Here is a 15,794-nt window from a genome sequence, read left to right as displayed (position 1 = left end):
CTTAACATTGTCATAGATACTAAAATTAACTCTTTTAATTTCTATGATTTTAATAGGATGATCAGCATGACATGGAGTTGCAAGTCTGGATCAACATCCACGCTAACCGAAGATTAAACGAATTTCCATGATGTATATTTAGCAAATTGACATACGTTCTTTATGTGTCTGTCACTGATGTCGATTTTTGTACAATAACAAAAACGATAGAAACTTTTTTTAGTGATCAAAGCAATCGAAGGAAAGAGCGCACGCTCGTTGACGTCAGCTTATCTGTCTGCCCTCTTATTTCTGATAACAAATGAACAGCACGCGAGCAAGCTAATGTATATATATCTTTATATCACGTGCTTTCAAAGTATATTCAAAACAGAACTGTATATGACTGTTAGCTGCGATAGCAATTGATGGTTTTCAACCATTCCCAATAGAATTAAATAACAAAAGACGTTGCGGTCTTGTTGGAGGATATAACAAAAGAATTCATTGACAATTCTTTTGTTAAATTCCTCCAACATGGCCGACATGAAAACCAGCAATAGAGCAATTAATTTGGGATTAGTAACTGAACTATATGACTATACATAAGTGATCAGTTAGGTACTTAACTACTTTATACAGTTTATACTAATCTATATACAAGTCACTATAGATAAAAGGTAATTCTTGGGGTGCAACCACCACGTGACTCAAAATCCCACGTGTTAAAAAAATAACAAAGAAACGACCACTATTTTGGTTGACCTAATAAGACAAGCTAATGAGGAAAGCTTAAGACATCGTCAACTCGCCAACATGGCGGGTATGACGTAAAATGTACTCCATGAATATAGCAAAAAAGTTACCTAACTCAATTTGAGCTATGATAAGCAATGTAATCATATATGCCCATATAGCCATGTGTGTCGCTAGCATTGTTATTCAATAAACTTTGCTTTACTTAACATGGTGGCAGCGGTTGGATACGAGCCCAAGCCCATTTCTGACTGAGATCCAAATGAATGACTGGATTTACTGGCTACATATCCCACTACGAGTATGATACAGAGATTGGCACTATTATTTCGTAGTCGTGGTCGCGTTCGTATATTGAAAATTGTGTGTGTGTGTGTGTGTGTGTGTGTGTGTGTGTGTGGAGGGGGGGGGGGGGGGAGGGGGTATTGGTAATTAAAGATTAACTGCAATCTGTAATACCGAAGTATAAACCCACGAAACGCGGAAATGCCCTCGCATCAGGGTAAACCACGTAAGCTGATGAACGTTTACTTGTTTTGATGCAAATAATGGCAAAGATTTTTGTAAAAAATGTAAAATATCGGCGCCAGCTTTCAATGCTTGCAAGCGGGCGGTAGACGTAAAATGGCTCTTCGATCATTCTCTTGGCCAAATAAAATTGTCGTTAGCGCGTCAATCCATATTTGGTAATCTTACCTTATTCTGAAGGTCTGGAAGTGAACATAGAATCTTTTTTGGTGATCTTGTCGCCATTTGAAGCTTTAAAATGTCGAGAATATAACTCAAAACTTGCAGATATTATAGCGGCGAAACACTTGAGTGAAATTTTGTCCACCATCTTGGATTTGGCCGAGTGAACTGGCTTTACGAAGTTTTTAAAACACCACAGGGATCCCGCGCGAATTACACAATAAACTGACTTTCCATTCTGAAATATAAAGTATAACATTAAAATATTTAAAATCGAGATTTATAAATTCAAATACGAGGAATGAAATAGTTGGCAAGTAAGCTTAAGAGTTCTTAGTTGATTTATTCAGCTACTTTGTTTTTAATGTGCCATGGGCAGCCCGTTCTTCCATCTTCTCGACTCTACAGTGCTAGGTTTATCTCTTTATCTCTTCGTCTTTGCGCCTATATCTCACTTAAATAAGTCTTTATTAATCTTCTTCTATCTTAATATCTTCTTACCTGGAGAATTGTCTGAATTTTGCCGAGGGAGTTCATGATGATTGAAGGCTACAGGTGAAAACTATATTTGAAGATAACTGTGTCTATTTGTAATTGGCAAGAAATATAAATATCACGCCTTCTCGTTAAAAAAAAGAAGAAAGAAATGACTCGCTAAAACAAAGAAAATTCTTCTTCTGTGTTTAAAAGTATTTTCAAAATCTAAAATCGATAAAAAAGCGGGAAAACTTGCACACCACACTGCCATTCCCCCTTTTGTTTATGCAACAATCTTCGCGCATGTCTTTTGTCATGTCAGCGGTCGATCCAAGATGGCGGTCGAAGTAGAGACTTGTGGTTCTTGTTGTCTGAAGTTAAAAGACCTCATCAAAGGCTATGAATCTGAACTTGGACTTACTGGCAACAACGCTGATGGAACTAAGAGTAAGTTCTTTTCGTAGCTATATAATCTTCCAAACAATATTTCATGTGCGTTGTTTTTTGTCCACAAGTACATGTAAGCTTATCTTCGTTCACATTTTCTTTTCTTTTCTTTTTCTATTCCATGTTTTCTGTACAATAAAGATACAAAAAAAAAATTCATATCTAAGCTTATTGATATCTGAAGAAAATAATATACATTTTTTAATTAAAAAAATGAAAATACCAAAGATGATTATTCCAGTGTTTGCATTCGCAAATATTTCTTGTTTTGTGTTTTCAGTTCACATTTTTGGTAATGTCAACTTTTGTCTTGAGCACAACAAATTCTCAGAGTTATTGAACAGTATTCGATCGAAATGTCAACAGTGTAAGTCATGGACGGACTCGAAAAAAGCTATTAGAGCATCATTGGTGAGTAAATATAAAGATATAACGAATCATTTACCATATAAAATACGAATATCAAGAAATAGAACATTTTTCTTAGTAAAAAATATGAAGCTTGTAAATCTGCAGTAAAAGATCAAAGATTAAAATAGTAACCAACCTAGGTCTCTTTTCTCTCATATATTTTGTTTGCCTGTAAGAGAGCACAGAAGGATCAATCAAACAACACTTTAATAGATTTGATTGCAAGTCCATACAAACAACATTGCAATCATTTGGATTCAATTGTTACACAGCATTTTACTAAACTGTGAATATATTTTTCCTTCTGATCAAATAATTTTTTTTGCTACAGGAAAGACAACAACAAACAGAAAACCTTGCACCAGTTAAGGGCTTTATCAAAGAATGTCTGGATAAGCTACAACATGCAATGAAAGGTAATTTTTGATATTAGATTTTATTAGCTGAAAACTTACAGTAGGTATAATTAATCTTAGACTTTGAGATTATATTTTTTCCACTATCAAATAAGACAAACCTGTACAGTGAGAGTCAGAAAGTGAATACTATCTTGTATGTACTGTACGTATATAATCATGTACATGCATTTAGCCGATTCTGTGGTTGAAGAAAAAACTGCATATTTGATTTAGCATTGCAGGGCATTTTTGGGCTGTTTTAGTGGACAAAAAAGATGCTGTCTTAAGTAGCAATATTATTGCCCCCTAAATGCCCCACATGCAACAATTATTAATACATATATTAATTGAATTTTATTTAATAGATAATTCCATAAAGGGAGTTGTGCAAAGACTAGAAGCAATCACCAGGAAAGTTGGGTTAGTATTTAACTATAAAGCTATATGCTTTTATTCAATCCTTTGATACTGAAGTACTGTATGTAGCATTTCTGGCAGTGGGGTACACTTCTTAACTCTCCTCTAGCTGTCTGCACTGTGGCTGTTTGAGCAATGTACATGTACACTGTAATATACATACACTGTACATGTATTTCTCCCTAAATAAGTCAAAAGAAGAACTGAAGTAGCTAAGATTAATTTTTCTTCTTGTCTTAGACTCAAGTTTTATGACAATGGCACTGGCACTGACTGTTTTATCAGTTCTGACATGTTTTATGTAGAGGTAAGGGCTTGTATTTGTATTTGAATTGCTTTAGTTAGTTATACCATAGTTGATAACTATAATTAGTTATTAACTATGGTTATACAAAAGGGTTTGATTAAGTTTTGAAAGAATAGGAGAAAGTCATGACCTTGCCGGATAATCTAAGTGAACATTTTACAAGAAAACTACAATCATTGCCAAAATACTTGGCATGATGGCACATTTTGGCTAACACAGAAAATGGCTTTCCTCTGTCACACTCTTCCCCTCCCCCTGTACAATATTGCTGTTCCCTTGGTACCCCTGATCAGACTCACCAACCCTCTGCCAATTTGCAGGAATTCCAACATTGTACGGGGGGAGGGGGTTAAGTCCTAGGTAGTGTTTTGTGAAGTACCCTCTAAAATACTAAAATCTGTCAAGAGTGCCAACTAATTATAATAGCAATGATTGTAGCTACAAATCAATTTGTTCATGACTTAAGTCCTCCCCTGAGAAGATTTGAAGGTCTAACGATTTGCAGATGTTATTGCAAAGGCAGCTGCATCTTCTCCTCAGTTTATCTTAAGACCCTGAGTGTTGGTTTGGCTGATGCTTGACGCACAACATTCTACACAACAGACAGATGCTTTTACCAACTGAGCCAACCAGATGGTGGTATTAAGATGCACTTCAAACATTTAAAATATAATGTATAATATAGTTCTTGTTTACACTGGTTTAAGGTCAAGATGGAAACTAATGGTAAAGTCTCTGAAGTGAAAGTAGCTCATGCTGGGGATCCTGAGGTAATGTAATTGTACATGTACTTCTCTTAAGAGATTTCTAGCTTCTCAATTTATATATCCATGAATGTATTAAATTTCTCTTTTTCTTCATATCACAGAGTTGTCCTGAGTTGACTCGTGTATTGAGGTAAGCAAAGTTCCTTGACTGTAAGTCAACCCTTTTGAAACATTAGTCATGTCAATCAGTACCCCCATCAACCACATCTGGTGGAAGGCAAAAAAGAGGGTGCCGCTATAGCATATGACTGGTAGTTTGTACAGTATAAGCACTTTCCCCCTCCATGATTGACAAAATAAATAAATAAATAAAAACAAACAAACAAACAAACAAAAAACAAACAAAAAAGCAAAACAAAACAAAACAAACAAAAGAATGCCAGTTCAACTAATACGTTGGAAGACCATACTGTATATGGTCTCCAAACAAACCAAAAAAATCAATTTATGTTAGGATAAGGAAACAACCTTTTTTGTGTAATTGCCATTTTAGATTATTACAGTTTTGTATTCAGTTTTTCATACTGTATTTATATTAACAGGGAAGGAGATTATGAAGAATTTGCTTGTCACCTTAAAGGTTTATCAGATCTGTATGAACTCTCAGGAGACACGTGAGTATGTCATTTTAAATCAGCTTACTAAGTGAACACACAACCTGATGCATGCACAGTGCTCCCAATTGGTGTTGCATTGCGGAGGGCTTAGAATAATCATTATGCCAGTCATCAGAACGTTGAGCCAGAAATGAGGCATGTCCAAGCCCCGTGGGGGTACTTCCATATGTGGACCATACAGGGATGATCCGCTGAACAGGGTATGGTTTTTCGAGCTTCTTGTCATAAACAGGGTATGCAATTTCTACTTTTGTATTGACCGAAACTAGTTGTTATGGTCATAAAAAAACGATACGTGAGATGACATGATAATTGAAACAGGAACTCAGTGCAATAAATTATATCTTTTGTCATAAACAGGGTCTACGCATTTGATTGTTTTTGTCATAAACAGGGTACCCCTTTCAGAATCCCAGCGGCACACCCCTACCCAAATTCTGGGGGAGTACCCCCCCCCCCCCCCCCCGGGTCCAAGCTAACTAATTATAGATGTATGTAATTGGCCAGTGGTTATGACTGGGGTCTGTCACTATCCATTTAATGTTAATTAAACAGTTTTGTACCACTTACTCAAATGTTACCATTTACTGATATAATATTTACCAGCTATTATTAGATCAAAGTCAGACCATTCATTTCATTCATTTAATTAATATTTGATTACTGACAAGAAAATAGTAATAAAATACTTACCAAATATTGCTGTTTACTTGCTATTCCCTTGCTCACCTTTTACCGAGAATTCCAAATCCTTACTTGTCTTGTGAAATCTTATGCTTTAATCTATATTTTAGATTTCAGAAGTCTAAGATTCTGATGGCGTTGAAAGCATTAGAGATAGATATCAACATGATTCTGTCACTTTATGGGTAGGTCTTGATTACTGTTAATGTCTGCCAAACCTAGTGTGTGTACACATCGAAACGTGGTGCTGATAAATAACTACCTTTGATAACGAATCAATTGAGCTAAAGGTCCCTTGTTGGAATTAGGGCTTTGCTTGATGGCCAAAATTCTTGGTATCTTGAAATCAAAAGCATGGTACATGGGAAAAATAGCAATTTGAAAATCCTCTTGAGTATGACATTGGTAATTCTGCCAAAGGAAAGTCCGATTTCATTACTCATCTCATAAACACAAAATATCAAGATTGACAATAAGCCTGAAGCATGATGACGTTTTACCCCCGACTCTATACCATGATAGTTTTTAGTTTTTAAAATTCTTTCATATTAAAATTTTTGATTCCTTAGAGAATACAGGAACAATAGTCATAATTAAAGAACAAATCATAATTAAAGAACAAAAGCAGTGTGAAAAGGATTATGGTCTAGAGACGGGGGTAAAACATCATCTCACTTCAGGCTTATTGTACATACATGTAATTAATATTTACATAATCGTTTACATGCTTCTATTAATTTTATTCTTCAAGGTCAAATGAAAACTCCACAGATACCATATTAAAATGTCCCGTTGGTTTTGGAACACCAAGACAGGGAGGTATGTGTAATGCTCTTCCTTTACATTGTTATGAAACTGTTGCTGATAATTAATTTTGTCCTTGTTGTTAGTGGTCATGATTCCCAGTGACCCTGAAATGGCAGATAAACCAGAGTAAAATTTTCAAGCTCTTGGAAGTGACAGGCAATTTTTTTGTTTTTGGTCAGAGAAATTATGAAAATATTTTAAGAGTCAAAAAAAAAAGGGGGGGGGGGGGTGGGGGTTTGAGACAGGAAAATTATGCCAACAAAATTTTCCTGTGGAATTTGTCAAGAGGGGACTTGTAATATTACAATGTATGCTGTACCATACATACCTTTTGGTGGCTTTGGGTGCCTACTGTACCTGTAAAGATTTGGGGAGTATGTAATTAAGTGTCATTACTTGTGACTTAATGTTTTTAATATTTTTTGTTCTGGTTAGGTCGGCTCATGCGGCTCACCTACTTTGCCACACCCTATGAGTTGCTTGATGTGAAGAATCCTGGTGAAAACTTGAAGTTCACTAAGGATAGTAAGTTTACCAATTATTAAAGATCTCTAACTTAATACTGTAGAGTGCAAACAATTAATCCGTGAAACACTAAATCCTAAATAGTACAAAATAGTGCTAATTAAACAATAGAAAACAATGGAATTTGCATGAAATTGTGCTATTTAGTATTACTAAAATTTCACGGATTTACTGTGCTCACTCTATTGAAAAAAGATTTAATAAAATTTAATGGGCTTGAAATATACAAGTGCTGCAATTTAAGAGAGGACTTTCCACACTGACTTCAAAGATGCCATTCAAAATTCTACAATATGTTTGAATTTGCAATCACCATCATTGAAAAAAAATGTTCCAATGTCAGGATAGTTTGGAAAATTATAGCAATTAACAATGAATAACCTCAAGATCATTTTTAAAAATTTTTTCATTAATATTTAATTAAATGGCCTTTATTGGCGCAGCTGTCAAAAATGATATATTACATTGTCGCAAAGCAGGCTTACTAGTATTTTATTATTATTCTAATTATTTTTTCGTAAGATCTGTTTGGATTATTGAGAAATGGAGTCACGACCTGATTAGCTTTCTTGTCTTTCTCCTTCTCCTGGTTCTTATATATACTTCTTTCTCTTTCATTGTTGCTGTTATTGTAATTGTGCAGAACGAATCTCTTAATCTTGCAGACCATCCACCTTTAGATCTTGGTTGCTGGGTCAGTCTGTCAGTAGAACAATCACAGATGTGCCACCTTCCTACCAAACCTCTGATTGAAGAGCCCATGATGGAATGCATGATAGATGACATGTAAGACTACATGTACTGCTATAACTAGAGTAGTTTTGTATGACTGTGAAAAGCTCACAGCATGAACATGAATAGCCATGGCCCCAGAAAGGGATTACGCCAGACCAATCACATTGCTCAAAAATTTACTCTCAATCCAATCTAATACCTGGAACACTATAGAACATGGTCGCGCCAAGGTTCTAGAAAGCTTCATGGTTATAGCATGGCATGCTTACCGCACTGCGCTTTTCATAGTCATGCAAAAACTGGTCTAAATATGGCAGTACTTAATAGTTAAGTAGGGAAGGCATACCATTCTTACAGTAGAGTCCTGATCAAGTGTCTATGACTGGATGCTGTTGATGATGATTAACCTTAGTTGATAAATATTGGTCTATGTATCATTATAGGTGATTGCACAAAGCTCAGCTGCTAGAATGACCTTCTCTGAAAGTTCATTTCGGTGGCTAGAATATCACAAGCAGTTATTCATCTGCATTCATGAAGTGATTAATGAGCTTTATCTGAAAGGCATAAGACCTACAGTCCTCAATTCATTGAGTTGCAAATTATAATATGTATAAGGTATAGTCCATTAGATCTCTCTTCAGAAAAGAAATATCAACCAAAAAAAATTGTATGCAGAGGTTGTTACAAAAAAATAATAATATTGTGCAACATTAATTCCTGCGTCCCCCTCAATTATTTAATATTTTATCCCTAATATTCATGTATACGTTGTGTCCACAGAGTCAAATATCAACCTCTTGATGATAACAACAGTGATGAGCTTCCTGCATCATTTGTTCTTCGACTCAATAAACCCATGGTCATGTCGGTCCAATGTGCACAGAAAATATGCTCTGTTATACATCAAGGAGGTATTACATTAGGAAGATATCTACAGTATGATGTATCAAGTTTCTTATTTTTATATACAGCTGTACACCTATTTCAAATGGCGTTGTTGACCCAAAATCTGAAATGGGAGATCTGAGACTAGATTTAAGGATTTTTGCACATGCTTTCATGTCTTCTGGCTGAAATAAGAAAAATCACATTTCTAACTCAAAGGTCTTATGATGCATCATATTCCAACCTAAAAGGAAACTACGTTGTCCTGCTGTGAATATATTATAACAATGTGCAGCATTCTACTCAGTCTTAGATTTCAGATCTCTGACCAGGGCCGTAACTAGGGGGGAGCACAGGGTGCACGTGGACCCCCCCCCCCATAAAAGCTTAAGGACCGCTCACATCCATCTCCTTTTTTGTTTTTTTGTTTTTGCTTTCTTTTGGTTACCTTTTTTTATTATTATTTTTGGTTCTGCTTTCTTAAAAAAAATGAACAATGGTCCGATTTTATTCGATGTGCACCCTCCCTGTAAAAGTTCTGGTTACGGCCCTGCTGACTGACAACGCTTCTTGAAATACTGTAAGTGCATACATGTAATTGTTGTTGATGTTGTTATTGTTGCCATTGAGACTATTATTTTGTGAGAGACCTCACAGTGTCATACTCGAAATATGCCTTCACCAATACATTTAAAGTAATTATATTTCTTCTTATTCCAGGGAATTTTGTCCATTCATCCAAAATATCAGTTGAAAAACTGCTTATTAGAGAAGTAAGTGCATGGAAAGGAAGCACAGTTTTTTTTATTGCTTTTTATCCTTTTCAGTTGGTGAGAAGAGAATCATGTTCAAGGGTGGTGTACTCGCGCACCTTTCACCTCTTGGGTCTCAAATTTGATTCCTGGACTCGCCATCATACGGGAGCAGATATTTTTGAAGTCTTTCTTTTCATTGCAACGTTTTTTACCCAACCAAGCTCTCCTCCAGAGCCCTCGGCCAACCCTAACACGCTAAATTCAAATTCCATCTGTGAGCTAGCCGAAGCCTGACTTTGATCAGCCCAGAGGTTGTTTCAGGGTTCGATAAAAGAATTGAACATTTGAAGGTGTTAAGAGATTTTTTTATCTTTTTATTTTCTCATTAGTGGTGGAAATCTCAAGGCATTACATCTGAAGAACAACCAGTAACGTATTATGCAGTAAGTACACTCGTATGCTAGTTTGCTGCTCATTAGAGATTCGCAAAAGATAATTGAAAAGCATGGGTTATGGGCTATTGATGCTATACAATCAATACTTTATTTGTTACGTTTAACCTGCTTTAACAACTAAAGTTGATTGAATAGCAGTGAGAGAGTTATGTGACAGCTTTGCAGGTTTTCTCTAGTTTCTCTGGTTTTCCCTTTCCACAAAAATCAACTTCTAAATTCTAACTCGATCATGGAATGAGGGCCACAGGTTTGTTAGCCACTGGCTGTTAAGAGTTACCCTCTTAAAAACAAAGGCTATTATTTTTTAAACGACTATCAAAATATGTGGCCCTCTTTCCATGATTGCATTCCTTATTCCAAATCTGGATTTAAAAGTTCATTTTTGTGGAAAACCAAAATTAAATCAAATCAAATTAAATGAAAATAATATAACATATTATTAAAATAATGCAGTATGATCTTTCTAAACAGTGTTTTTTACTCTTGCTGTACATCATAATAGGATCTACCTGGCCACTACCATGTGTACTACAATACAGAATCTGATTTCACTGACGAGTTCGTTGGAGATAATGCAGGAGTGTTGGTATATAGAGTACCATTCACTCATCCCAGTCACGTACCAGACATTATTAAGGTATAATATAAGGTCAACATTTGTGTATCCGTTTCATTTGTTATTTTTGTGGAAAAAATTAAAATGTTCCGCGAGAAATGTGATATTGTACCATATTAGGGTCATGAAACAAAGGCCCTTTGTGACTTAATGGTCATTGTGGATTTGGCGGGAACTTTCTCGTTAAGTTTTGCGCTATCGCCCTCGAAATATGAAACTCCGCAGCACATCAGAATGCAGCTGAATTTGGAGGACATAACAATAGGTTTTCAATGCTCAGTAGATTGAAATTCTTTTGTTTCGTTCTCTAATTTGAGTTACTTTGACGTCACATACAACGGGTCTATAATAATGTATATGATTGTGTATGTCTTATGGTATCCATAGTTTTGGTGTTGGCGAACAGTGCTAGGGCGGCTGTAGCCTAGTGACTTACTGAAGAACAATTCTTTTATCATATCAGCAACTAAGACGGCAGGCCTCTTATAACAGTTTGCTTACTAGTGCTTTAAGAACAGACAAGACGCCACCCAAAGGTATAGTATAATACACAGAATTATGCTACAATATCAATGTGAATTTAAAGGGATCCTGCAAAGCTAAGTAAAGTACAATGTAGAACCTTAAAATAAGACAAAGAACAAAAAAAAAAAAAAGCATTCGAATTTTGTTTATTTTATTTTTTATTTTATTTCATTTTATTTTATTATTTATATTTTTTTTACCTCAGAAACAAACGCTAGGCTGATCAAAAAATGGGCACGGCTAACTCACAGATATCGAACCCTGAAACAACCTATTGGCTGATCAAAGTCAGGGAAACAGCTAACTTACCGTACAGATCAAATGGGTATTTAGCGTTAGTTGCGAAAGGAGGACCCTTGATTCCCCCCAGGCTAGCCACTTGATGCATTTTTGACTTTTCATGGATGCAATCCAGAATTTCCTTGCCCGTTTTTTGTCCTTGCTCTGGAAGTATAATGGTTTTTTTAATTATAGCGAAAGATCAAACAGAGTACACTTTTGAGCTCAGCACACCAGCTCCTTTTACCGTCACCATCACCTTTGAACATCCTTGCACTGCTGGAATGGCCTCAAGTAAGTAAAGTTTCTATGTTTTCATCAGTCATTACCATCACTGCCACCACCATCAACAAATGTAGACTGTCAGAGACACAGATCAGATCGAAGGACTACTTCGTTGATACGGCGGCCATCTTGGATAGCAAGACATTATGGGGCGTCGAGGGGGCAAATAAAGCTTTCAGTTGTTACAGTAATGACGTCGATTAATATTAACAGCTCACCTCAAGATGAATACAAAAAAAAAAAGATTAACTGAGATCATCTTTACCCATGAAAGAAAGACATACACACGAAACTATATATTTTCCGTCACCCCCTGGCAAGATGGCCGCCGTATCGTCGAATTAGTCCATCGTAGTGAATATGGCACAGAAAATGAGGTTGGATGGAAGACGGGGACGGGAATTGGAGCCTGATCGTTGTATGAGACATAAAACGCTCATTGCGGATAAAAAGGAGTTGTAGGCCGATTGAGATGCCTATTTTTAGCCCCTGTAACTGCGTTCTAAGATTAACTATTTGGTGTCTTCTTTGATAAGTCCATATATATGTGTGGTATGGTCATCATGAAGATGTTTTAACTCTATTTTCCCCTCCAATAGTTGACTTTGAAGTAGGAGAAGACAGTAACGTCCAGGCCTCATTACACACTGTGCCAGGCCAACCAGTATTCGGCACCAATGAATACCTCACTAAAGTCATACAAAGGTACAGTGCATTACCTTCATCAATAGAATCCGGCATCTTTACCATGAATCGTGTAACAAGTCATGATCCATTTAGTTAGTACATTATAGAACCATGATATTACATTTCGAAACATAAGTTCTCAGAAGAGTTCTGAAGCCCTAAAACTCTTTTCGCCGAATTTTTTTTTTTTTTTGAAATTAGAGACATGTTTCGAAAGGGCTATCTTTTGTTGTGGTCGTTTGTATAATGAAATGATTTTCCATTTTGAAACATAAGTTCTCAGAAGAGCTCTGAAGCCCTAAAACTCTTTTTCGTGAATTTTCGCCGTATTTTTGTTTTAATCAAAGACATATTTCGAAAGGGCTATATTTGTCCTGGTCATTTGGATAATGAAATGATTGGTTTCCTTCCCTAGGTGTCATTCCATACCGGCAGCTATGCGATGTGTAATCAGAAAAGCCCATTCAGTCAAACCTGAAGAACTCCCAGTGAAGAAGACCATTACTCAAGGTCTAACACCTACCATAACAACACCCCACAGTGCTAACATCGACAAACTCACCATACCTGGAAACCCTTTCTTTGCAAATCCATCAGGCCCTAATACGCCTGCTTATTTTGGAAGCACTTCGCCTACATTTGGGTTCTCGTTGGAGACCCCTTCACCCACCCTCAGCGCGTTCCCCTTCTCGATCTCACCGACGTTGAATACCTTCTCCTTTGTTGGCAATGAAATGAATTCAATGAACTCTGACATGATCAGTTCTAGACTGACGGATAAAAAGCTTGAAACCCCTAAACCCCCGTCAACTCCGAAACTAACTCTGGTGTTGAAGCGCAAACGAGACGATGAGTACGTTGTCAAGGACTTCCAAGTACCTGAGATGACCATTGATTCACTCGATTCATCCTCCATCAACACACAATCAGAACCCCCAAAAATGAGCTACGAGGGACTGCAATCACCCAAGGTTCTGGAGCATCCCGCATCCATGGAGCCAGCCCCTCCTGTACTAGATTTAGGGAAATCCAGAGTAGATGGGATGGGCTCTTACGGTGTCTTAGGGCCTGGATTTGGGGATATGAGCTCAGGTAGCTTGCAGTCTTCTAGCAGTGGTCTTAATATGAGTTCCACGGCGATTTCTATGTCTACTAGTGGACTTGGGTTAGCGGCTGGTATGGAGACGATTCCTGGAACAGAGCTGTTCGATATGACCTCTGGGGTTGGTCCAGTTGGTAGTTCTGTTGCTGACTTGGAAGGAATTCTGTCAAGTCTTCCTGGTGCCTCCCATCTTTCGGTTGACAGTGCTTTAGAATTTGATGCTGGATTAGGTAAGTGAGCACGATCTTTTCTATCCACGTATTGTGTTCCTAGGTATGAATGAAGCAAGCGATTGCAGCAGAGTCTCCACGTATCGTATTCTTAGGTATGAATGGAGCAAGCGATTGCAATAGAGCCTATCTCAAGCGAACATCCTCAGGGAAATTTACCCATTTCATACCACATCTCATTCATTATCTTGAGAATAAGATTGTTTGAGTTCCATATCCTTCGTTAAACTAAGAAATTACACTCTTGGAAATGACACATAGTCAAGAGTCTGAGAGCTTTAGGGAGGTATAAATTAGTTCAATCAAACCATCATTTGAACTATGACAACTGACCGCTAAATAGAGTTTGACTGCTTACTATCATTTCCCTCACGTCCCACCTTGTCAATTATTGTTCGACTGAGAAAACTACGGTACATTACCCAACTTTTCGTGTAGTCATCCCTATATATTGTACTTCTCAGGGTCTGGATCTCATGTCATGGACGTTGATGGGAACTTTGATATTGATGCTGCAATCGATGCTAGTGCTTCCAGTGATCCTAGTATTGCAGGTAAAGTTATCTAATCATTTCCATAAAACTTGTTACAAGAAAAATGTATTGTATTACCCATACACACCATGCAACCCTCGAGGAAGAGGGGGAAAGGTGGGGAAGCCACTACAGTCATGGGAGAGGTCACGTGTGGCAGAACTGAAAAACTGCCCAGATTGCCCAGCCGTATTTTCAACTCTTTATTTTCTGTATTTGCAGGTGTCGTGGCATCAGCCGATGCATTTGACGTTGATTCTGCTTTAGAATTTGACCTTGATCATATTACCGGACCAGCAAATGACTTGAATTCAGGGGGATCGGACCTTGGTGACCAGACACTTCCTGACTCACTGCTCAGCCCGGGCGATGGTATGGTTTCCATGGACACAGGAATGATAAGTGATTAGTGCGTATGGTATAAAACATGGCTTGCCAGTCGAACTTGGCTCAACTCTAGCGGTGCGGTTGGTTACCATAGATACTGGTCTAGGATGAATGTTCCTAGCATGTTACAAACGCTCATCTCGGAGACTCAACTTTCTGTCTTTCAAGTAAGCATGCTCTCCAGCTGAGTTCACCCTCAGAAGGAACTCAAGGTCAACCAATCAGAATTGAGTAATAAACACTGTATATTAATTAGCATATTGTTCATGATTCTGCCAAGAGAACCCATGAAATATGAATTCTTCATTCTTTAAATTGATGGGCGTAAATGCTAGTCGAATTCATCAGGCAGAATTCCATTTCAATTGACAAGAGAAATCTTCATTGCACTCGGCCTCTGCTCCAAAAATGTTAAACAAAAATAGTTGACCCAGGGTTCCTTTCAGGAAATACGGTCAACTCAGCTGGCTGATGTCGACACATTAAATATCTATCGCTTTATCTACCTTGTTCTACCTTATCTCCCATCCTAAAATGTTGCATTTTCTTGCCAAAATAAAAAAACTTAAGGTTAACGGCTGGGGTCAATAAGTCATCGAGTGTTTTTAGTGCATAGATTATATACATTAAATACGTGTCCATTTTCCCATTGTATATAATCTCATAATATAACATCCCATGGATACCATGTAAATAAGTAGAATGAAACATAGTAGTACTCAACTACAATAGTTGTATATACAATAGAAAGATTAAAATAATCTTAATTCATATAGTTTATGGTATTCAGAAAATAAATTATTTCTTGTTTTAAAATGATGGGCATCAAATGCTTTATATTCGTATTTTTATCTATATCAATATATGTCTTATTTTTTGTATTTAATTGTTTCTTTCTTCCTCACTTCCTTCCTTCCTTCGGTATTATTTATTCAAATATGTTTTTTTTCTACCAGTCAGATTTTTATTTTATTTTATTTTATTTATTTTTTCATTCGTTATTCTTGTCTTACTTCTTCTGCAACGTTAGTTTTT

At 36.8% G+C, this 15,794-nt stretch overlaps 2 protein-coding genes across 2 annotated transcripts in view; both read left to right on the top strand.

The window, feature by feature from the left end:
- Positions 1-944, top strand: part of LOC116301616 (uncharacterized) — a 34,217-nt gene extending 33,273 nt beyond the window's left edge. The window contains exon 42 of the mRNA XM_089035648.1: positions 57-944. Coding sequence (XP_088891774.1) covers positions 57-131 — 75 coding nt within the window. The 3' untranslated portion in view covers positions 132-944. The remainder of the gene's footprint in view (positions 1-56) is intronic.
- Positions 945-2,232: 1,288 nt separating this feature from the next.
- Positions 2,233-15,576, top strand: LOC116301623 (mediator of RNA polymerase II transcription subunit 1). The gene is made up of 22 exons (XM_031710709.2): positions 2,233-2,349; positions 2,630-2,760; positions 3,092-3,176; positions 3,524-3,578; positions 3,816-3,882; positions 4,590-4,652; positions 4,751-4,779; positions 5,192-5,263; positions 6,061-6,135; positions 6,702-6,769; positions 7,193-7,282; positions 7,948-8,068; positions 8,801-8,931; positions 9,626-9,678; positions 10,050-10,103; positions 10,618-10,752; positions 11,195-11,267; positions 11,731-11,829; positions 12,420-12,525; positions 12,923-13,839; positions 14,304-14,393; positions 14,595-15,576. Exons 1-22 carry the CDS (start codon positions 2,238-2,240, stop codon positions 14,780-14,782), a joined length of 2,814 nt encoding a protein of 937 aa, XP_031566569.1. The 5' UTR covers positions 2,233-2,237; the 3' UTR covers positions 14,783-15,576.
- The last annotated feature ends 218 nt before the right edge of the window (positions 15,577-15,794 follow it).

This window comes from Actinia tenebrosa, unplaced genomic scaffold (genome assembly GCF_029948245.1).
Source record: "Actinia tenebrosa isolate PJP-AT-01 unplaced genomic scaffold, QUT_ActTen_1.0 PGA_scaffold3__52_contigs__length_22856419, whole genome shotgun sequence".
Lineage (NCBI taxonomy): Eukaryota > Metazoa > Cnidaria > Anthozoa > Actiniaria > Actiniidae > Actinia > Actinia tenebrosa.
Note: the sequence above shows the minus strand (reverse complement) of the source record. Positions and strands in the feature narration are given on the sequence as shown.